At 51.9% G+C, this 24,049-nt stretch overlaps 2 protein-coding genes across 3 annotated transcripts in view; one reads left to right on the forward strand and one right to left on the reverse strand.

The window, feature by feature from the left end:
- Nucleotides 1-11,277, forward strand: part of NEK6 (NIMA related kinase 6) — a 102,080-nt gene extending 90,803 nt beyond the window's left edge. For both annotated transcript variants that reach the window (XM_012509009.2, XM_003264116.4), the window contains exons 9-10: nt 6,699-6,812; nt 9,687-11,277. In XM_012509009.2, the coding sequence (XP_012364463.1) occupies nt 6,699-6,812; nt 9,687-9,797 (225 nt within the window). In that variant the 3' untranslated portion in view covers nt 9,798-11,277. The remainder of the gene's footprint in view (nt 1-6,698; nt 6,813-9,686) is intronic.
- A 1,047-nt stretch (nt 11,278-12,324) lies between these two features.
- Nucleotides 12,325-24,049, reverse strand: part of PSMB7 (proteasome 20S subunit beta 7) — a 61,836-nt gene continuing 50,111 nt past the window's right edge. The window contains exons 7-8 of the mRNA XM_003264115.3: nt 15,630-15,781; nt 12,325-12,569 (exon numbers count right to left, since the gene is read on the reverse strand). Of these exons, the coding sequence (XP_003264163.1) occupies nt 12,458-12,569; nt 15,630-15,781 (264 nt within the window). The 3' untranslated portion in view covers nt 12,325-12,457. The remainder of the gene's footprint in view (nt 12,570-15,629; nt 15,782-24,049) is intronic.

Raw genomic sequence — 24,049 nt, forward strand, 5'->3', positions numbered from 1 at the left:
CCACGTGGGACCCGTGGCTGCTCTCTTGGCCAGGGTCTTATGGCCAGGGTCTTTTGGTGGTGAGATTTCCCCTCCCCACATTACAGATTGAGACTATGAGATCAAAACTCTGATCTGTTTGCGGGGTTTAAACTTCACAGCATCTTTCTTTTGTTTTTTTGAGACAGAGTCTCACTCTGTCACCCGGGCTGGAATGCAGTGGCGCAATGTCGGCTCACTGCAACCTCCACCTCCCAGGTTCAAGCAATTCTCCTGCCTTAGCCTCCCAAGTAGCTGGGACTACAGACGCCCGCCACCCCACCTGGCAAATTTTCATATTTTTTGGTAGAGACGGGGTTTCACCATGTTAGCCAGGCTGGCAGCACCTTTCTTTATAAGCCAGCGACCTGCTATATTTCATTTTAACAGACTGGCTGGAGTGTGGTCCTTGTGGAACTGGTGCTTGGGACCCCTTCTCCTGGGGCTCAGCAGATGCGGGTGACAAGAGGGTGGGACACCTTCTCCCGGGGCTCAGCAGATGTGGGTGAAAGAGGGTCTGTGGGTGAGTCCGGCCCTGACAGAGCTGGGAAGCAGGCCAGGGGAGGAGCTTTGAATGAGGACCTAGCTGGAGCAGCTGTGGAGTGTCTGCAGTGGATGGGGGAGTGCCCTGCAGGTGAAAGGGGGATGAGCCATTTGTTTTCCCTGCCTCTCTGTCTCTCCACAGTCCAGCTCCTGGGTGGACTGGGGTGGCGAGTGTTGAGCAGGGTGTATGGGTGGGCTCAGGGGAGGGCAGCGGATGTAGGAGAGAATTTGGAGGGAAGTCAGTGTCTTTAGCCACAGGAGACAAGACATGTAAGTCCAAACTCTTCTGAGACAGGAGGAAACCTGCTGGTGTAGGGCCCTGTGTGCCTGCACATTCCGAACAGCCCCAGGGAGGGTGCGTGCCTGTTATTTTGTGGAGAAGACGTTAAATCCAGATGGGGAAAGCCCTGGGTGAGGAGAGTTGCTGAGTGGCACAGAGCCACCGTGCTGCCAGTGTGTGTCCCCCAGGAGAAGTCGTGAGATCCAGTCTCTCTGGGACTTCTCTAAGTCCAGGCACTTACGCAGGTGGCCACCCTGGCCACCAAGGTCGCTGAGGCTAGCAGTAGAGTCACACCCATGTCACCTGCTAACCTGGCTGTCCCTGGACTCAGGGCCCCAGGGTCACCACCCTGCCCCCACCTGCCTTAGGGTCTGAGGAGGGGATGCAAACCCACCTGTAAGTGGGCATCGTTCACCCGGTGTCAGATCCTGAGGGGCAGAGACAGGCGTTCTAGGTCTCCCAAGGCCCGGGCAAATGACTGCAGCATAGTGGGCGGTTGGTGAGCACACTTTTGAACTAGAGCATGTGTCTGTGTGTAGGCAGCTCACTTACCACCTCACTTGCATCCAAATCCCAGCTCCAGGGCCACCCACGGAAGGATCCAGGCAAGTCAGCCCCTCCCAGGTGGGCTTCAGGTGTCCCATATGTAGAATGAGTTCCCAGCCCACCTTGTCATAGTGAGGAAGGAATGAGGCCCTAGGGGTGAGGCGCCCGAGTCAGAGAAGGCCCTCGGGCCTGTCCACCAGCCACGGGCCAAGCACGGGCACTTCTGCCCACCTCCGGCACGAGGCTTCCCTTTTTGCTGTGGCCAGCGGGAAGCCAAAACGCAGCCCAGCCTCAGTCCCCGGGGAGGCTCCGCTTTGTCCTTCTTTCCTCATGTGTCTCGTCCCTGGGTCAGATGGCTTTTCGTTTCTTTTTCCATTCTGCTTTGTGTTTTTGTAAGCTGCTTCCTGTCTCCCATGAACCATGGGCTCTCCACACATGAACACACACACAGGCTGGCCAGGCTGACAGAGCTGTGCCCACTTCCCTGGAGCTGGGGCCGGGAGGCCAGCAGCTGGCTCCCTCTGCCTGTGCCAGGCCCTCCACTCGAGAACTAGCCCTGTGGTTCCCAGCCCCATTCCCTGCCTCAGTCTTTGTCTCCGCTCTGCAGAGGCAGGCACAGCCCATCCTGTGCCAGGCCTCACTGAATTCTGGGTCGGGCAGTCCTCCTCCGAGTCCTCATTTGTGGGCACCTAAATGTGCATCTCATGAGGCAGTCCTGCCTTCGTGGCTCCCTGGCATTGAGGCTCGGGTTATGCCGAGCTGACTTATTTGTTGGAGTGAGTGGGGCTTTGTGGCTCGCAGCTGGGGGGGCTGGACCACAGCCGGGGGGTGGCGAGGGGACGGATCGCAGCCGGGGGGATGGTATGGGGGATGGATCGCAGTTGCGGGGGTACCGATCGCAGCGAGGGGTGGTGCGGGGCACAGATCGCAGCCAGGGGTGGATACCAGTCAGCAAGCAGTGAGAAGTGAATGAAACACAGCAGTCAAGCCCTGAGGGGATTGGCATCCTCAGGGACAGCAGGCGCTGACCTAACCCTAGCAGCCCCAGCCTCACACAGCAGCAGGCTGCTGTGGCCACCCATGGCTGGCCCATCCAAGGGCGACAGGGCAGGGGCTCTGTGCCAGGTGACCCCCTCCCCACTCCTGCAGCCCCAAAAGGGGAAGGGGAAGGCGAAGCAGGCGTTTCCCCAGCAGACAGGGAGGGGAGCCACATCTGAGCCTATGGCCGTGTAATTAGAAAGAGGCCTCCCGCAGTCACGCCCGGAGCCTCCCGCCCCACAGCCTGTGGTGTCTTCCAGGGGCACCAGCCTGAAGAGCTGTGACAAAGCCCCCCGCCCTCTCCGGGGGATCCTGCTGAGGATCCTGCACAGGGCACATACCCAGGTCACCTGGGCCCTGGTGACAGACACAGCCGGAGAAAACCTGCCCTTCCCCAAGCCCCAGCGCAGCCCAGAAGGCTCAAAAGCCCCTGTGCTCGTCCCTGTGGCTGCAGTGACAGATGCCACCACGCCGATGGCTTCAAGCAACGTAAGTTTACTCTCTTACATCTCGTGGATTCTGGAGGCCAGATGTCCAAAATCAGTCTCGCTGGGCTAAGTCAAGGTGTCAGCGGGCAGGCGCCTTCTGGAGGTTCTGGGGGTGAATCTGTTTCCTTGTGTTTTCCACGGAAAATGGAGAGGCCACCTGCGGTCCTCGGTCCCCGCCTCGTGTCACCACAGCCTCTGGTGTGCATCAGCCTGGCGTCTTCCCCTCTTCTGTGACCTTCTCTCGGGCTGCCTCTCATGAGGGCTCTTGTGACTACACTGGGGCCCACCTGGATAATGCCCCCATCTCAGGAGCCAACATTTCATCACAGCTGCAAAATCCTGTTTGCCCTATAAGGTGTCATTTACAAGTCCCAAAAATTCGGTGGTGGACATCTTTGGGGCCCATCATTGAGTCCTCCATACCCTCTCACACCTGGGCTTCAGCTATTACTGAGGACCTGCTGTGGCCACCGGAGTTGCTGGCACTGACCCCAGCTAGTGGGAGCCACCACAAAGCCCTGCACCTGGCCCTTGGGTGGGGCCCCAGCAGAGTGTCTTGAAGAGGCTGGAATCAGCAGCACTGGCCCGAACATGGAGTGAATCATAAGACTCGCAGGCCAGGCGGTGGGGAGCCCCCGGTAGGAGCTGGGAGCAACAATGCCCGAGCTTGGGATATCGGAAGGCCGGGCTCTGTTTCTCATTACCCAGATGCCCATGGAGGTGCCCAGCGGGCTGCCCGCTCTGCAAGACTGATTGTTATCTATGTGGGAGCTCAGCTGCAAGTACGGAGCTAGAGGAATTGGCTCGTTCAGTGCCAGTCCTAGGATCCTCATGGGGGGCCTCCTCGCAGCAGCCTCGAGGTGCCCAGCTGGGACTGAGACCCAGTGAGACAGCGGACTCAAGACCCGCGGAGCCTTGGCCGGGACGCTGCTTTGGAATCCTGCTCGGACGGCGGAGCGGCCTGGATGCCCCTCCGTGGTGGAGGAGCAGGGCGGTAGACCGCCTGGCCTCCAGGCACCCTTCAGTCTGGGATGTGCTCGAGAGACACTGGGTGATGAGATGGGTGTCTGAGGCCCTGACAGGCAGGAGTCAGATCCTCCTTGTCCCTCTGACATCTCAGATCACACACCAGCTTCTCTGAGCCCTCCCGGTGGGGGCCAGGGCCCACCCGCCCCCTTTTCCTTGGCTATATGTCACCCTGATAACACTGGAGAGAAGAGCTTGGCATTTGAGGAGCAGCGCTGAGAGCCACGGCCTCGGCAGTTCTAACGAGGCCCCAGACAGAGTCCTCTCTTTCGACCAGTCAGAGGCTGGGTGGTCACTGGTAGAAGGAGATCTCGCCGTCCAGGGTAATCGTTCTAATCCCCGCAGCCCAGAGCTCCTTTCACAGCCCATTGCCCTGATGAGGGTGGAAAGCCCATGGCCGGCAGCAGAGTGGGGGCAGGCTGGGGCGGATGGAGGAGGCCTGTTCCTGGGGAAGGCCAAGAGGGGTCCTCTGGCAGAGCTCACTGCTGACCCCATTCAAAAGGCTTTTCTGAAACGATGCGGAGAAAGTGCTGGAAAGAGCAGAGACATGATCGGAAGCGGAGGCCAGCTTGGGGGCTCAATGTTCCCCTCAGTGTTCTGGGGCCTTTGGAGTTCCCAGCAGCGAGGTTTATAAAATTCAGATCAAATGGGCGTGATCTGAAGTTGAAGATCGGCTGATTCCTCTCCGGGGTCAGCCACACGAAAAACCAGGGCCTGCTTTCACAGGACCAACACTCAAAATGTCCCTTCTACGCTGCACAGTAACAGTCCAGGAAAATCCACCTTAATCCTCCAGCTGCAACTCGGGGGCACCCAGATCACCCCAGGTGAGTGTCCTGGAGTCTCAGCTGCTCTCTGTTATGGCAACAGATGTCCTTTGAAAATGCCCGATTAACCCTTTGCATGTGAGGGTCTCATTTTAATTCCTGGACACGCGTCATCCGGGTGGTGCATTTGGCAGGTTCCCAGCCCGCTCCCGGTCAGGTCAGCAGACCCCAAAATGGGCAGGGCGTCTGCATCCTCACACTTCCCCTGCCTGGCCAGACCCTCCCTGCAGCCCTCCTCCAAGGGTGGGTTTCAGGTCCACATGGGTTCCCAGCCCTTCTCCGAGGGGCCCAAGCTCCCAGCCAGCGGGAAGACAGAGGTGATGCCGTCCCTAAACACCCACCTGAAAGCACTTGGCCTGGTCTGGGCCCCTGGTCCCGAGGGTGCTGAACCTGGGGCTGAGGAAAGCCCACAGTCTCCAGGCTGCACTCAGCAGCTTCCCCAAAGGCCACCTGCAAACCCAAGGATGGTGCCAGGCTCTGAAGCTCCTCCACGCCCTCCTGAAGGAGGCAGGCCCTTGGGGTCACCACACCTGTTCATGGATGAACAGAGAATGGGGCAAGACCAAGAAACCCAAGCTGACGGGCACCCTCAAACCCTGCTACCAAGGACTCCTCCCCGCTCAGCCTCTGGGGCGCGAGGACAAGTGACGGTTCCCCAGGTATCCCAGGGCCCCTCGGTAGGAGCCCAGGAGCCCTTGGCCAAGGAGCCAGAGCAGGGTGGCCCTGGCAGCCTGGCCCCTCTGAGGGGGAACCAGGGCCAAACAGCAGGAGGGCACTCGCCCGACGGCACTTCACTAGCCGGAGGCATTGGGCCTCGGGGCAGTCCAGGGGGCGGTCAGCCACAGTGAGCTGGAGTGACGAGAAGCTCTTTCCCATTATGGGTTCATAATGGGGCCAGCGGGTGCCATGCTGGGCTGCTGCACCACCGCCTCAGGGCCACTGTGGCCCCTGCACACCCCCTTGAGGAGTCCCCTGTGAGTGCTCTGAGTGTTGGGGCGGCCTGGCAGCACCCTGACAGCTAAGAACTCACAGGGGGCCACCGCCCCACAGGCCTTTCTCTCCCCCATGGCTGTGGCCGGCCTTCAGGGCAGAACCGGTGCTACAGGCCTCACCTCATCAAAGGTGGTCATGGCCCCGCTGGTGGTGCCTCCTCTGTGTGCCAGCCCAATCCTCGCCACAGGCCTGCGAGTGGGGACATTTTACAAATGAGGAAACTGAAGTCCAGACACGCAGCAAGTGCCAGAGCTGGGGTCCGGACAGAGCTAGGGCTGGCTGTAGAGCCAGGCGCTTCCCTCCCACCCTGAAGGTTCCCTCCAACAAGCTGCTGCGCACCTCTATCCAGGGGCAGGAGGCTGCCTCCCTCCCTCCTGAACCCCCTGCTCCCCCTGCCCTGATATCGGCAGCTGGCTTCCACAGGCAGCAGCTCTGCGAGGGGCTGGCGAGAACAGCCACAGTGAAATGCCTCACCCTTCTCCGGCCCACCCCACCCCACCCCAAAATGTCCATCCATAGGTAAGGAAAGCTCCCTGAACACGTGGGGCACAGAGACCTGCCCCTGCGGGCATCTTGGAAATTGTGTTTTACGGAAATAAGACTGTGAACTCGGGAACCTGCCACACGGAGCCTGGGTCCCCCGGGCTGAGGTGGGAGCAAGGTGGAATTGGCTCGCAGCGTCTAGCTGCCCTTCTTTATTGCCTTTAAAGTTTTGTCACCGAAACCCTCGTGCCCACTTAATCCAGTGATAGAACCAGGGTGGTGTTGTGCCTGCTCCTCTGTTGAACCCTAGCATGATTCGGGGGGAGAAGTCCTGCTGGACTCGCCGCAGTCAGGACCAGAGAGAGCCCATGCCCCAATCTGGAGCAGCCTCCTCCTCTCCAGTCCTTCTGAGCCTTGAGGCCGAAAGCTTATCTTCGTTGTCCCCCTCCCTTGCAGATGGCAGCCCTCCAGAGCCCCTTCTATGGAGATAAGATGAATCTCTTCTCCCTGTGCCAGAAGATCGAGCAGTGTGACTACCCCCCGCTCCCCGGGGAGCACTACTCCGAGAAGGTGAGTTTGCAGGAGCCGGAGACCTCACCAGCCCTGGGAGGCCACCGAGGCTTATGAGGGCCGCTCCAAAACACCACAGCTGTGTGGTTGAGGTTAGGCTCACCCTACACGGTGCAGAAAGGGAGCTTTCTGGAAAAGTGACTTGGAAAGGGGAAAGTAGGTGATTGCACTGAAGAAGGGGTTTCACCATGCAGCTCTAGTGTAGGACCCCCAGGTAGGAACCAGTGGGACGTGGCCCTTGGCCTCCACCTGTTCAGCTCCCAACTTGGTGCTCCAGTGGGAGGCCCACTGCTGCAGGTCCCCAGGACAGGGTCTGCGCCATGCCAGACATGGGAACAGATACAGAGGCAGGATGCAGCAGGCCTGGCGTCCCCATACCACCGATGGTGGCCACCCTGCTCCCATTACGGGAAACTACGGCAGGAGGACTGGTCAGTTTCCTCCTTATGGTATAACAGACTTAACACCCTGGGCTTCTACTGTCAACATTTTACACTGGCTGCAGGAGCTGTGGACACAGCTCCGATGGGTCTGGTGTGGAGCTGTGCCAGTTACTAGGAATGTGTGAGTATCTTCTTCCTCGGCTCCATCACCTTGAAGATGGGACTAATAGATAAACTCCTTGGTGGACAATAGTGAGGAAGAAAGGACAGGTTTCCTGGCATAGCAGGGTCGTAAGTGTAGACACATGTTCACACACTCTCTGCACTGTTCCTAGGTGAGTCCCCTAACCTCCCTGAGTCTCCGTTTCTTCACCTATACAATGGGGATAATATTAAATCTTCCACACAGGATCAGCGTAAGGATTAAGGTAAGGCACCAGGCTAACACTGCCACCACCATCCAAAGTGGCCAATGGATGGGGCCTGGTTCAGTCAGTGCTCACTAAATGTCATGTGACCCTTATCTCTGTTCAAGGTCAATGCTAGTGGATGAGTCTGGGGCCTCCCTGGGTCCACCCCATAGGACCACAGGCCATCACCTCGCGATAATAACAGCTCATGTTCAGACTTCCTGAGTTGAATCTTCCCCTCACCAGTTTACCAATAAGGAACAGACAGACACAGGCAAGTTAAAAAAGGGCAGGTCCTGGGTGCTCCGCCCGTGTCCAGGCAGGAGGCTCCTCGCGGGGTGCCTGTGCTGAGCCTGTGCTCGCTGGCGTTGCGGACTCCAGGGCTAGAGGAGCTCGAGTGTCGGGCACTGCACAGTGCCCTTCCTCTCCTGGCTCCCAAGTTCTGACCTGCACCTTTGGAGGAAGTATTTCTGCTTCCCAGTGGGAGGAAAAACAAGTTGCATCTCTTTACAGTTAATAGTTGCCATTTGCTTTTTCCTTTCTCATCTTCTGAATTCGGACTTGTGTATGATTCAGAAAGTTGAAGCTGTGCAACTGGAGCTGATGACAACTCTGTGCTTTGGCTCTCAGTCTAGAAATGGCAGCCGCCCTCTCTGCTTCAGTTATGAGGCTGAAATGAACATTGAAGCCCCTGTCCCAAGTCAGCCCTTTCCTGGCCACCAGCCCCCACTCCCCACTCCCCGGAGCACTGGCTCTCTCTGGGTCCCATGCTTAGGAGTGAGAGGTGGTGCTCAGGAGCCCCTCAGCACACCCTATTTTCAAGTTATATCGCCGCTTAGAAATGAAAATAAGACACTTTTATTATTTTTGTTTCTCTTGAATTCTGAAAATTTCAAACATGCACTTACTGCCAACTGTGCGTTTACTTCATAAATTAGTTTGGGTCACAGACACTTCACCTGAATCTGGTTTTCTTGGGTATTTTAACCTGTCAGAGGCCAACCACAGGTACCTTCCCCCAAATATTATAAGGTTCAGAAAACAGCTGTCTCGTCCATAGGCAACCTCAGACTCCAGGAGCAGCCTAGCAGGCTCCAGGCCCCGTGTCACCTGGGCTTCTCGGTTGGAAGGCATGCACGCAGGTGCGAGGGGATACCCTAAGGCTCTGCGGCCCAGGGAGAAAATGTCCCATCAGCTGAGAGGAGCCCTAGTCTACAGGAAGCCCAGGTCCCACCCCTCAGTCTAAGGGGCCTGCGCAGCAGTAGCCCCCGGGCCTCCAGAATGTCCCGTGGGCCTTCCCCAGACTCCGAGTGTGGCCACTGAGACCACCAGAGCCCCCTCTGGTTCAGGACCACCCGTCTTCCTGCTGCTGCTGCGGCTGCTGCGGCTGCTGCAGCCTGCGGGGCTGGCCACCACTCCAGCAGCAGGTATTTAAATGAAAACCAATGGCTGTGAGCCCGTGATGCAGGGTAAGAAGTAGGCATTTTAAGGTCATTATTTTAATTACCATTAAAATAATTGGCACTCCGGCTATCAGAAGAACGGAGGCGATCAGAGGCGCAAGGCGCCCCTCCCCCACCTCGGGGCGGGAGCAGCCTTCAGTGTCTGTATAATTAAAAGCTCCGTCTTTCATGAGCACAATAAAGGGGCCGGGGGTGGGCAGACTGCAGCCCTGCTGCATGTTAATGCGTTTATTATGATCAATAAGCCCTTGCCTTGAGTTTTGTCCTCTGGTTTGGGCATCTGCGTGAGTGACAGCAGACACACACACACACACACACACACACACTTTGCCCAATGGTGTGGACAGCTACAAGTTCAAAACTATTTGGAGGTTAACCATTCTTAGGGTTCCTTTGGGACTAGACAGGCCTAGGAGGGGTACTGGCTAGCCCTTGGGAGCCACGCGGCTGCACACCCCTTATTTGCCCCAGCTAAACACCGTTCTTCAGCTCTAATGGGGACAACGGGACCATCTAGTTGCTTTGAGGATGAAGTGCCTTCATGCAGACGGACTGCGGAGTGCGGAGCCTCAGTAAGGCTGCTTTCTTGAGAATAACGCACCGTTCTCTCCCCTGCAGTTACGAGAACTGGTCAGCATGTGCATCTACCCTGACCCCGACCAGAGACCTGACATTGGATATGTGCACCAGGTGGCCAAGCAGATGCATGTCTGGATGTCCAGCACCTGAGCGTGGACGCACCGTGCCTTATCAAAGCCAGCACCACTTTGCCTTACTTGAGTCGTCTTCTCTTCGAGTGGCCACCTTGCAGCCTACAACAGCTAAGACCACAGGGTTCAGCAGGTTCCCCAAAAGGCTGCCCAGCCTTACAGCAGATGCTGAAGGCAGAGCAGCTGAGGGAGGGGCGCTGGCCACACTGATGGTGAAATTCTAAAGTCCTTTCTTTATACTGTTGTGGACAATCTCAGCTGGGTTAATAAGGGCAGGTGGTTCAGCGAGCCACGGCAGCCCCCTGTATCTGGATTGTAATGTGAATCTTTAAGGTAATTCCTCCAGTGACCTGTCAAGGCTTATGCTAACAGGAGACTTGCAGGAGACCGTGTGATTTGTGTAGTGAGCCTTTGAAAATGGTTAGTACCGAGTTCAGTTTAGTTCTTAGTATCTTTTCAATCAAGCTGTGTGCTTAATTTACTCTGTTGTAAAGGGATAAAGTGGAAATCATTTTTTTCCATGGAGTGGTGATTCTGCTAACATTTTTATCTACGTTTTATAATTTGGTGAGTGACGATGACAGCCCTGCACCTGGCCAGAGCGTCACAGGCAAAAGGCATCGGGAAGCAGGAGCATCTTCCTGGCAGCCAGGCTGGGCCATCTTCTCCTGGACACCTGCTATATACCAGGAACTTCGTCACCTCCTTGAATGCTGGCGGTTCATTTCATGATCAGTGTTAAGCATTTTCCTCCATGGGAAGGAAGCATGGGATATAAAAAAGCGAAGGGCTGTCCTTTACAAATTCTGGTTCTGCAACTTCCTAGCTTGACTCTGGGCTTGGGCAAGTTTCGTTAGCCATTCTGAGCCTTCGTTTCCTCATCTGTACAATGAGATTAATCGTACCTATCTACCTTCAGGATTGCTGACAGAATTTGAAATAAAATGTGCAAGTTAGCTAATAGAGTAGATGATCCAAAAATGGTAGCCACTCACCCTTCACAAACTGAAGTCCACGGACCACGGAAGTCGAGAATTAATGTATACCTGTATCATGTGTAGGAAACCAGAAATGTGTTCCTTATTTCTTGTTCCCAAACAGGATTAACTGTGAAGACTAATTTATAAATGTGAACCTAAGAAAACTCCAGTTCTGAAGGAAATCATCTGCATTTTGCTTTTGTACGTAAAGTTAACCTTCCAGTGGTCTGAGCTGTCGTCACTGACTTCGTGACAGTCTGGCCCTCCAGACAAGAGCAGCGCTGGCATCGGGCAGGTGATTTCTGACACCTGCTGCCTGCAGGCATTCACTGACCCGGCCTTTCCTGGAGGAAACACCCAGGGCCGGGCGGCTGCTGTTTCCGCGCGTGGACTCGGATCTGCTGTGACACCGTCGGCCCGACAGTCTCTCCACATGCAGCCTTTCCTCTGTATTTTTCTCCATGGCTGAAATAAAACAGGGTGACTGGGAGTTACTTAGAATTCATGAAGATTTTAAAATGGCTTTGGAGATTTTGCTTTTAAACCAGTAGATCCAAAACTTAAACAGCGTCTGCAGCACAATTTCTTGAGGAACCTTGAAAAACACAACTTCCCAGGCCCCATTCAGTAATCCCAGGATTTCTTCTTTAAGCTCCCCCAATAATTCTGATACTCATCAATCAGCCGAGTTTCTGCCCTCATGAGGTAATTCCATTGTTCTCCCCAGCCTGCTCCTGGCTCCTGGCAGCTGTAACACAGGAGCTGGCCTGAGAGCAGATTCACCCTGGAATGTTCTCTCCACAGAACAATCAAGTCGCTGTCGCCTGCCTAGTGCTTACCACTGAAGGTTTTTCTGATTCCACACTAACTTTTTGCCAATATTCTGCTTCCAGTTCTCTGAGCCCCTACGGTGTCTCCCCAACACTGCCAGCCCCAGCACGCAATCAATCAACCTACTTTGTGCATGCCACCCGCTTTCCACACTGAGAACAATCTGCCCAGTCGGACCCTCTGGAGGCGCACGATCTCAGCCACTCAACAGGCCTAAGTGTTTGTGAAATGATCATGTCCTACTTACTACAAAACAGTAACCCCAAAACATTCCTTTTATTTCTGTGAAACCGGCCAAAGTGAGGTCCACCCACCTTCACACAGCTCTGGCGGTGCACCTGCCCACCTTCTCTTGGTTCTCAGAACTGAGCTGGGCTTGAGAACTCAGCTTTGGCTTTGCCATTTCTTTCCTACTTGGCTGCTGAGGTGGAGGCTGTGCTGCACTTATCACCCCATTTCAAAGCCAAACCAAACCTGAGGCCACCCCGAACAAAGTCAGCCAGCAAAAGTCAGCCAGCAAAAGGGGTAAGTATCGATGTTCACCTGAAGCCTCAAGGGAGTCCACTCTGACTTCTGACGGCAGACGGAACCTATCTGTCCCCAGGAGGGGCGCATGGCTCTTTCGCTCTCCTGAGCCTAGGCCAGTGCTTGAGGAGGATCAGCACCCTGAAGGGCCAGGCCAATGGCCTTAGCAGCCCCCGACTGCCCCCAAAAACACCACACAGTGCCCAGACCTCAGCTGCCCAATTTGGTTTTTGTTTGTTTTTTATTGAGTTTCATTCAGCAAACACTAGCCACGTGAATGTCTTACTGGACCTCCAATGCCCACCATCTTCCAGAACCACAGCCAGCCACCCACTGATGCCATTCAGGAAGTGTCCATTGTTTGGACTGTTTCTTCCAGCACCTCAATTTCCAGAGGAGTGATTTTCTCAGTGAGGACTGCAGTAGTCCCTTTCTCACATCTGTACCGGCCAAGCCTAGTAAGAGAAAAACAAAAGCACAGAGTTAGGATTCTCCTCAAGGTGCCAGAGGGCAGGAGACAGTGAAAATAAATATTCAGGCGAGGCAGTGAGCAGGCTGGACTGGAATGTTGGCTCCCCCGATCCCAGCTCTGTGATCTTGGGGGATTCAACTTCCTCAGTTCTCAAGAGCTGCAAAATGGGGGTGCCTGGGAGGCACAGTGTCATTAGTGAACACGACACCTGGCCCTTGGTGGACACGTGACTCTCCCCCCACCCCACCATCCCCAGCAAGTGCTGGGAAGCACTTGGTCCCTTGACATCAATCTTCAACCTCCTTACAGTACCTTTCAGGGACAGCAGGAAGCAAATCCCATCATTACACAAGACAAGGGCATGACTGCTCTTCCGTGCAGCAACAAGAATGACTTAACTGTTACCTTAGACACTGTACAAACATCTGGAAGCATAAACAGTGTAAAAATATGTGCAGCCAGACTCTGGGCTTGTCATTTCAGACCACTCTCAAGTCTCAAGAAAAGTTAACTGTCCCTTTCAGGGACACAGTGGGTCCCCACTAGGACACACCCAACACCTTCTTCCTGGAGTGAATCTGGCAGAGGTTTCTTTGAGCACCAGACCGTCTAGAAGATACATATTTGGGCTGTAAATGCTCACAGTGGGTCAGGAATTAGGATACTGTCAAATGGCAGCACACAACCAACTGTTCCTCTGCTCTAGCCCCAGCTGGGGTAGTATCTCTGTCAAACTTGCTGTCCTTCAGGAACTACCAGAAGGCTGCTGGCTGTGCCATGACCTTGTGCTCCAGGAACACCCATCCTCTCCCCTGGGCACATGGGCTAAAAGAGGGAGCAGGAAGCAGAACAAGGAGGGCAACTTCCACAGTTCTGCATCCAGGTCAGGAGCACGGTCAGCCCAGAACGGCCTGCCTTTATTCTGCCAACCCTCCCCCAACCCCCACTCTCTTAAAGAATCCAAGCAAAAGTAGCTTTGAACAATGTGTCCCCACCCCATCAGTTTGAGGATGCCTCATTCCTCACACACTAGAACCTTGGTGCAGCGTGCAGTCTTGGAGCCAAAGTCCCACGTGGCCTCTGTGTGCCTGACTCCTCTGAACTGCCCCTCAGTGTCTCCAGGAGACACACAAGAGTCTCCTCACCACTGTGGTGACAGTGCCCGATTTCGGCAGCACGCATTCAGAGCTTCCGCCTCACGTGCCAGTGGACTGCAAGACTGTATGCTGGAGGGCTGCGAGCAGAGGAGGCAGAAGGGACTTGCCAGGCAAGGCCCACACTGGCGCAGGGCATGGGACGCTTGCTCAGGCCTATCGCCCTGCCCGCACCCTAGCATCCACCCTGGGAGGGCTCCCATAACTCAGGCAGTGCCCCCATCTTCAGTCACTGGCCAAGAAGAAAACAGGGAGAGTCCAGGGAGCTTGGACACTTGCTGCCCTTGGCCCCAGGACACCGATGGGGAGCAGGGTCCCTGCAGGTTACTGCACACCCACCACACGCCCAGCACCTTCTGGGTCGCCTTGCTGATTCTTCACAAGCAGCCACAAGGCGGTTTTCTTTCTGTTCTTGGGTGTGTAGAGCCTCTGTTTACAAGCGGAGCAGCCCACGTCCCAGGAAGTAGGATGTGCCACTGCTGCACTCCTTGTGGATGAGGACTCCTGTGCTCAGCACAGGTTCCCTAGGCAACCACAAATACCACTTCTCAGTGGCCCAAACGTGGCTTTCGGCTAGTCCTCGCCCAGGACTCTGTCCAGCCTGAATGGTGTAACCATTCCCTACCCCATCACTGCTTCACCATGGACTTGCTCAAATCATGCAGCATCTTGCCAATAACCAGCGAAGCAGGCTGCATGCAGTACCTGGCTCCTGCCTACCTGGAGCTCGGCAAAGCCCGGTTCCCCAACACAGCTCTGGGCCTGAAAGGTGGCTTGCCTTCCTGCTAAAGGCCCGAGGGGACTTCGTGGGCTCATTAGAGGTCATCTGGTTTACTTCCATTTCCAAGACAGACTGATTTGCTGGAAGCCACCAAGCCAGCCACCAACACTCCCCCAACCCCAGTGCCAGAGCTCTCTGGCGCCGTGCTGCCCCACCCCACCAAGAGCCCACTGAGCTTCCGCAAGGTTGAGCGCAGCCCACAGTGAATACCTGCTGGTTCTGAACATTCCATTCCTTCCTTGTGAATTACTCCTGATGTGGACTTGTGTGTGCAGTGGGAGATGGAAGCAAGCCTGCAGACGGCGGTGCTCACTTCCTCTGGGCTAGCCATGGGGCTGGGTGGGAGGCGTAGTTTATAAATGCCCTGTGCTGCACCCAGATGCTGCAGCTGGAAGCAGCACTCGGAGCCCATCCTGAGCTGCTTGGGCTCCCAGCAGAGGTCAGGAGCCACAGGACGGTCAAGCAGCCGGACAATCACGAGACACTGCAAACGAGCTGCTCCTCTGACACATGCTAGCCACCAGGTTTGGAAACCTTCCAGTTCTGCTCAGCAAATCAACTAGAACCTTCTTCCCACTGCTCTGAGTCTGGGCTGCATCACTGAGCGAGGGGCCCACTTGGCATGTAGCTCAGGCTAAACGGCACAACTCCCTGTAGCACAGCACACACACACTAGCTCCCAAGGCCACCTCTGGGAGGCTGTTAGCATTGCTGATTTACACCCAGTTAGGAATCTCGGGGCACTCTGAGGGAAAGTGCTGGGGCTGCCCTGAAAAATGCACCTTCTCACAGAAATCGGGATTCTTTAAGACACTTGAGAAAGGACAGCAGATGATCCAAACCTCTCCACCCCACCTCCCAGCCTAGGGCTCTTTCTTGGGCCACCCTCCACCTCTCCCATCAAATTAAATCACTTTCCTACATGTGACAGCAGCCCACTGTCATAAAGCAAGTAACAAGCCAAAGGTCTGTGTGGGAGGCTGATTTAGGAACACTGGATGTACTTAATGTGGAAAGAACCAGGAAAACTCTGTCCAGATGCCATGGAGATACCAAGGGTGGCCACGACGCCAGGGAACCCAGGAAGAACTTCGTCTCCTTCACTCACCTGGTCCCCTTCTTGTTGGGCACTGTGTATGGGCGGAGAAAATCCAGCTTGTTCTTACTGATGACGCAGAGGTCAATGTTGCTTCCGGAGCCCAGGTCGTTGAAGATGCCAGCTGCGATGGCTTCGCTCACCAGCTTCTTGGCTTCCTCCTCCTGAGAAACAGAACGGCAGCAATAACGTCCCCAGCCAAACCAGGGCCTGCTCTGATATCCGCAATGTGCTTCCACTAGAAGTGCACAAGACCTCCTGAGAGATAGGTGTTGTTTTTAATGCCCATCTCACAGACGAGGGAAAGATCTCAAAGTACCTTGATGATTTACCCAAAGTTCCCAACCCCGGCCTTTAAAACCCTTTATGCATGTACCGCCTCTTGACCACATTGGACAATCACTACAAAACAATGAGCTGACAGTTACTAGAGGGTTAGTAACTTATCTTGAAAAGGGCCAGGTAGTAAATATTTTAGGCTTTGTGGCCAAAAGTCTCTACCACACCTACTCAACTCTGTCACGCTAGCACAAAACACAGCCACACACAAATACATAAAAAAATGGGTACAACTGTGTTCCAATAAAACTCTATTAGCAACAGGCAGTGGGCCAGATCTGGCCCATTGACTGCAGTTTACTAACTAACCCCTGATCAAGAATGTCCAACAATAGCTGAAAGTTACTTGAGAAAGTCAGCATTGTAGGGGGAAGAAACTAACACCAAAACACAAGCCAGTAGTTCTGGGGAAATGCTGGCAGACCAAGGGTGGGACCTCTTGCCCAAAATAATCTGTCTCTCCTACTAAGGAACCTATAGGTTCACTGAAGTAATCCATTACTTTGAATCACTCTCTCCTTTGCCCCACCTTTAACCACAAATCCCCATCCCCAATAGTTACTGGTGAACAGACGGATTCATCCCTTTCTTATCCAAGAAGCCCTATCACATGCTATGTCCTATACCAGGAGCTAGGGCTGCAGAGGTGGATGAGGCCCCCAAATCCCTGCCCCCTAGGGGCTTACAGTCCAACGGGGGCATCTGACCCAAGTAAGTACAATGCAGGGTAAGGCTGGCTAAAGAGCACGTGAAAAGGACACGGCTGGTCAGCAGAGCTTTAGGGAGGGCTGAAGGACAGGCTGCACACGAGGCACTCAGAAAACAGCAATGAAACAGAAGGCAGGTAGCGACGGCAATGGTACTGGACCTGGGGAACACCACGTTCAAGCTCTATAAACGAGGACAAAAATGAACCAGGCTCCCTGAAAGCAGGGAATCTAACCTGTGCTACGACGCCTTCCCAGTCCACGAGGGCGTGGGAGTACATACACATGCAAGTGCACTCCAGCGCTCATCCAAGCAACACCCTTGGAGAAACAGGGACGCCAGGCCCAAATTCCAGCCTGAGACCCTCAAAGGGCAGATCCGCTAACCTCAAGTTTTCAGAAGATCTGAACCCATTCGGGGCTCCTGCTCCTCTTCCTGCCCCATGCCAGACCAGGATTCCAGTGACATAAGCGCCCTCTACAGACTCAGAAGGACAGAGAAGGTTCTGCTGGAAGTGGGCTCCTCAGCAAACCAGCAGATGGGGGTTCCTTTGATATTTATACCCCAGGTTTTTTCACTCTCACGTGACATCTATGTGGGGCCAATGAAGCCAATTCTTCTTTTGTACATATGCAGTCCTGTAAGAATACATTCAAACAGGATCCGCTAATTAGGAATTTTCTCCTGGAATTCTCAACAGTCTATGGGGCCAGAAGCTTTCCACAAACCAGTGAAGGTGGTAGCAAAGAAAGCCTCTTAGACGAGGAGCTGGCAGCAGCTGCTATCTAGATAGACAACAAAAACCAACCACTAATTCAGCAAACACAACTTCATTCCTAACCGCTTCCCTTTAAATGGCCTTAGGTGTGTGTGCACATGGGCACGTGCGGGGAGAACCATACTTATTCCCCTGTTCCTGGCCTACCACCTCTGCTGCCCCTTCTCTTCTCTACCATTTAACTACTTCCTCTGCTTTGTTTCTCATCACTGCTGCTGGTGTCTAGAGCCAGCCAGCAGTACCTGGCGGACATCGCGACCCTGCAGGCAGCACTTAGGACTGCACATTTACATTTCCCAAATGGTCTGGGTAGATGGGGACAGGTGAAGACTTGGGGAAACGGAAATACACAAATGACATGAGACATGCATATCTAGTGTCAATCCATTCGACTGGGCACAGGACACCAGACTGCTGACAGTGTAAGATTACGAGTGATCCTCCCTCTATTTTGCAAACAGTCTGTAAGTAACTGATAAAACTTTAAAATATGCAAATTTTAAAATTATATAGTTTGATTTACTCATAAAATTATCATGTATGCTGTTATTTAAGTATAAATAAAGGCTTTTTTAAATTGGGAAAATACATCTTTTAAATTCCTTTCCTCCCCACCAATTCTAGGGAAGATCATTCCTTAAGGAAGAAAATCTCAAGTCTCTCACTTTTTTCCCCCCAGTCCCACCCCATGTCTCATATACATATGGCTAGGAGATGGAATGAAACTTAGATTTATGGAGCACCTATATGCTCACTAAATCCATCCATCAATCAATCAATCAACATCTATCAGCACTCTAACGTGCCAAGCACTGAGTTGGGCACTTTGATGATCATCATGTTCACCCCTGCCCCCAACCAGCTTTTGACGTTGGTATGGTCAGAAACTCTGGCTGGCAGTCAGTGACTTACGCAAGGTCACACAGCTGGTAAACAAAAAATACTAAAACAGGCCCATCAGGCCTCAGAGCCAGAAGGCCGCAGCACCACACCAACTCACAAGTGACCTTCCTTGGGCTGGGGGCTCCTCAGCTAGTCCCTGACTCAAGGCCGTGTCATTCACTCCCCACCACCAAAGAGCCTTAAGACCTGGGCAAATTTAAGAGGAGGAGGATGGTGTTTGCCAGTTTCTCTCTGGGCCAACCAGCAGCTCCTCTGATGGTCACTCCCAGTGGGGGTTGGAGGGCAGTGTTTCCCAAAATACCCAAGACTACCACTTCAAGGGCCTTCTTCAATCTCAACCAAGTTAGGACAACATTTCTACAATGCAACGCCAGATCAATATTAAGATCTAAGGTCTTATTTAACATATCCCTCCCTTAACACCCCAAACCCTCAAAATCGAAAGAGGGTGGAAATGACCAAAGGCTCTACTGTCCACCCACTACTTACACAGTTAATGTCTTTAACACATACCTATAGGGACCTACTATGTTCCAGGAACTGCTTCAATGTTGAATACTGTCTCTGACTACAGTATTTCCATACACAGAATTCTAGACACGTATGCAAATATGCTACTGGGCATATTCATACTGTGTTTTCTTTATAGTGGAATCTCACAATTAAACAACTTTTGTCTTTAACATGTGCTACCAAATATTTAAGAAAACTATCAAGAAAAACCACAAACTAAAGGCAAGAGGTGGGGAAAACACCACATTTGTATCTGTCTCCAGCCCACAATAAGCACAAGAAGCACTGTCTCTTCCTTTAGGATTAGTTCTTCGTAGGGAAACTGCACCTCCCTTTTCTGGAAGATGCAGAGTGACCTAGGGCCTGGGCAGCATCTGCCTGGGGACAGCTGCTACAGAGGGGCCTTGACAAAGGGCCCTGCAGAGCCCATGACCCCAGCTGGTCAGGCCCAGGTGCGATGCTCTCTCCCACAGTCAGGGAGGCATCTGCCCCCAGCCAGCTGCCTATGCTTTTATGTTGCAGGTCACAAGGGAACCTCAGTGTGGAGATGGGCGAGTAGGACTTACCCTCGTGGCCAAAAAATGGCCCTCCAGGCCAACAGCAACTTCCTTTTGCTTTCAGACGCTCAGCTAAAAGATCACCATGACCCTGATGATTAAACACCAGCTGGGGAACCCAGGTTCAAGGTCATCTGGCAGACATGGAGGCAGACAGAATGGGTTTGAATCCCCAGTCTACTACTTACTGCTGGGCAACCCTGGACGAGTCACTACACCTCTCTGAGTTTACTCTCCCGCTCTGTAATATAATGATAATAAATCTGACTTCACAAGATTACTAACAAATTAGAAATAAAAACACAGAAAGCACCTGCTATAGTTTCTGGCACATAGCTACTGCTTAATAAATGGTTAAGTTATTTAGTAAAGCAAGCCAAAGGGCTCCTAAAAACACAACTTATCTCTAAGCAGCGACTGCCTATACCAAACCCCAGGCCAGGAGAAGGAGGGCCAAACAAACCTGCTGACAAATCTTCACACAGTGCCATAGAGAAGTTCCTATAATAATTAATCCAAGCAAAAAGCACACTCCCTAAAAGTTCAGAGAATATAAAAGGAACACTTCTTGCTTTATGGCTACAAAGACCAAACTAACTGGGAGTATCAGTCCCCTGGGCCACCCCTACTTCTTAAATGAGATTACAATAAGAGTGATGTACTGTACTACAAGTCAGCTGTGACAAGCAGCACTTTATAGAGCTATCTGTTTGTCTCCATCACCGCATTGCACAATGTGTCCCTGGACTCCAATGTGCAGTTCCATTTACCGCTACATGACAAATGGGCAGCACTTGTAAAAGGCACAAAGAGGTCCACGACGGCCACGTAATGGTCACCACAGCTGTACCCGAGTGCTTGAGGGGACAAAACAGACCCCCAAGTTCATTAAACTGACCAGTAATGGATCTTTCAAAAAGTGCCTTAGGAATCGTACAGAAAAGGCTAAAATAAATAACTCGGCATGGAAGGCTAATCTGAAATGGTGTTTGATAAATTATTTATAACACGGGCGATTGTCTGCATTTAATATTGGAGCTACTAGTAGCATCTTTAAAAGATGATTTATGTGTTGTAATGCTATTAAACTTTATATTGGCCCACTGCTAGCTATAAAGTCTGCTGAGATTTAGAGAATGAGTTTTAAACTGTCACTGCAACATCACAGGAGATGGAGACTGTATTAAATCTTTACTTTAAACCTGTTATCTAGAGAGTTGCATTTTGTAGACACTCACAAACTGATAGATTACCTCGGCATCCGCTACAGCGCAGGTCCAAAATAGTACTGCCAAGAAACTTTTTCCGCATTATTCTTGTCTACAGCTACAATCGAATTTCTCTTCTCACTTAAGTGATTTTTAGATTGGGAATGTCACCAGAGAAAAATGTAGCTGTGCCAGCCAATGGGCACTCTGGACAGTTCAGCATCAAATTAATACTCTTTAAATATACTCTCTTCATTTGACTGTTCAGCTATGCATCTGAACACTGCTTTACTTACATTGGAGGCAGGCAAAATATTAAATATGCACTTGACTGAAAACCTAACAGACTATTTTATACACAGCTTTGGAATGTGAAAATTCATGTATATGGCAAGTCATTTGACATAACTGATTTGTAACTAAAATTTTTTAAATAATTTAAAAAGAAATAAAATTGGTTATTTGCCAGCAAATATATTGTTTATGTAGCTGAAGAGCTGGCATAGGGGGCAGAAAACAAAGAGATATTCAGGCTTTTTCCTGAGGAACAGGGCTACCCCAGCTCTAAGAGTTTTCAGGGCAGCACCCAAGTGTCCCTTGCCTTCTGTGCCACCTCCATGCCAGGAGGAAGGGGTGCAGCTCTCCTGCCTTTGCTGGGGGAAACAAGAATGTGGATGGCATCACAGCGGAATCCTCACAACTTCCATCAATTTCCCTGTGTCTTGCTGAATCTATATTTAGTTCCATAAGTTCACAACCATTTGCTCCTTCATTAACTACTAAGGATTTAACTCGTAAGAAGTGAGGCATGGGAGGGTTGGGGAGATGCTGGCCAAAGGATACAACATCTCAGAAGGAGTAAGTTCAAGAGATCTACTGTACAACACAGTGGTTATAGTTAATAACAATGTATTGTATTCTTGAAAAACAGCTAAGAAAGATTTAAGTGTTCTCACCACAAAAAAAAATTTGAGGTAATGCATGTTAATATATTAGCTTGACTTTGCCATTCCACAATGTACACAAATTTCAAAACATCATTTGCATATGGTAAGTATATACAGTTTTTATTGCCAAGCCAAATAATTAATTTTTCAAAAAGAAGGCAATCCAAATGCAGCTTGGAAAATCTTCATTATCTTTTGTCACTTTGATTTGAAATAGCAAAAAATTCCATTCCTCTGATGATCTACAGCAGAACAGATAAAAGTCTGGGTGTGATGAGAATTTGGACTCTAAAGAGAGACGATGAAAATTCTGAACGTCAGGGGGTCCGCCCTATACCTTCTCCATCTTTGTATCCCAGGGAACTAGCCTGGTGCTTGGCATGCAGGTCAACAAATGAAAAAACGAAACGTTCACTTCAAATGCATGCATGGCTCTGCCAAACTCAAAGACTCTGAAATCATGAGAGAGACCCCTACCAAATGGGGCAATTCCCAAACTGCACCAGTCCCAACTGGAGACCATTCAAAGACAAGCGCTTGAGAGGAGGAGGTCTGAACACGATGTGTTTGTTGGGGGCCTGCTGACAGGCTAAGGCTCTGACTCTGCCACTGATGCAGCCTGAAGACTCATTAATGGTTGACGGTTGAATACAATTGAAAAAGTTCAAAAAAGTGTTTGAAATAGTCTCCGCGAAAGCAGTATGCTCCCTGCACTGAGTCACAGACTTGACGTATCCCATGTATAGCCACATATTTTACGGTAGAAAACTTTTTTTTTTCCCAGACTGGGCTGTGTGACAAGAGCAAAGGTGTCTCGAGTTTGGGGTTTGGCCTGAGCTTTCTGGGTGAATATGCCTGCCTGTGTGAACACCCAGGAATTCGGCAGAGCCAAGCTGCAGCTGGTGCTGGGCACGCTTAGAGCCAGGAGTGAGCCAGTGACTGCATCTTTAAGGCCTAGCTGGTGTTGCCATTTCTTTCCTTGATAGCTTTTTTTTTTGGTACCAGGATCTGGGTGACACAAATAATGAAGGAAAAACTTGCTGTGGATGCAGGAGTTTTAGGGGTTTTAAGTGGGAATGGGAAGGGGTGTTCATGTTCACGGAATTGCCAGCCAGGTCTGTCCTAGGTCACTGAGTGATGCCTGTCAGAACTTGCAGCCAGGAAGAGATGTCAGTGGCTGCACGGCCACAATGGGCTGGAAAAGGGTAGCCCAGAATGAGGACAGCCCTGGACAGCGGGTCACTCTCTGAGCCAAAGAGTGCCCCTCGTAAGAATGAGAATAATGCCTCTGTCCAAGGAATAAAATGAGAGAAATGACCCCAACACAGCAATTTCACAAACAGGACGGTTAGCCAGTCCTAGGGTCAAAGAAAACAGGCAAGGGTATGAGAGAACTAACACCAGGCACCTGCCACACCCTGGAGTCTGAGCCAGACACCTGCGTTATTTATTGAATTACCAACTGCTGGTACAGATGAGGAAACTGGGGCTCTCAGAAAGGTTGGCTGATGCACTCAAAGGCATACGGCTGTGTACAAGCAGGAGAGTCGGGGATGCATGCCAGGTTAGTGCCTGGCACCACCAAAGCCTGTCTTCCTATCCCACCATTAGGAAAATCTGTGGCGGGCAAGTGGTTTTGCTGGAATCCGTGACAGTGAATGGAAGGAAAAATACCTAGGCTTCCAGAGGGAAAAGAACCAAAAAAGACAAGAACATATTGCTTTCCACAAGGAGAAGAAATCAATGTTCACAGCATATGTGTATACAAATATATATTTCCAAGGCTGCATTGAATCAAATGTAATCAGAGAAAAAAAAAAACAAGAAAGCCTGGGTTTAAAGAAAAGTGAGAAATATGCTCAACAATCCTCAAAATGAAAACCAGGCTGCGGCAGATACTAATAAGATCCTCATCACATTTCTCTCTCTGCAAAAAACAACGCAGCCAGTGATAACTGTGGCAATAAACTCCTGGAGCCACTGAAAGGGCTATCACCTGCAAACACAGAGAAATGAAGTGAATCTGTTCCATGGGTCACAACAAAGCAGCAGCTAGCACTAGAATTTCTCAGGATAAGGAGAGTAAGCAATGACAGAAATCCAGTCCTGTCAGAAGCAGAGACTGAAATCAGGGTCTGAGACCAGCAGAAGAGCCGCGTTCCCACTTCCAACATCTGGATAGGACAAAACCACTGCTAGATGCTGGGCACATGTGGGAAGGCTATCACAGGCACTATGTTATATGACATGATCCTGCTTTCACAGCCTGACAAGGCCCCGGCAGAACCAGAAGGAGATCCAAGGAAGTACACAGTGCTCTTGTTCTAGGAAGTTTAAAGATGGCCAAAATGAGGCAAATTTCAAATGATGCAAAACTCCTGCAAAATGGCCAGGTTAGCTTAGCTCAGCAAGCATGCACAAGTGGCCTGCTATGAGCACACTGCACACACTGCACTGAATAATGGAGACAGGCCTGACA

Source organism: Nomascus leucogenys, chromosome 8 (assembly GCF_006542625.1).
Source record: "Nomascus leucogenys isolate Asia chromosome 8, Asia_NLE_v1, whole genome shotgun sequence".
NCBI classification, from domain to species: domain Eukaryota; kingdom Metazoa; phylum Chordata; class Mammalia; order Primates; family Hylobatidae; genus Nomascus; species Nomascus leucogenys.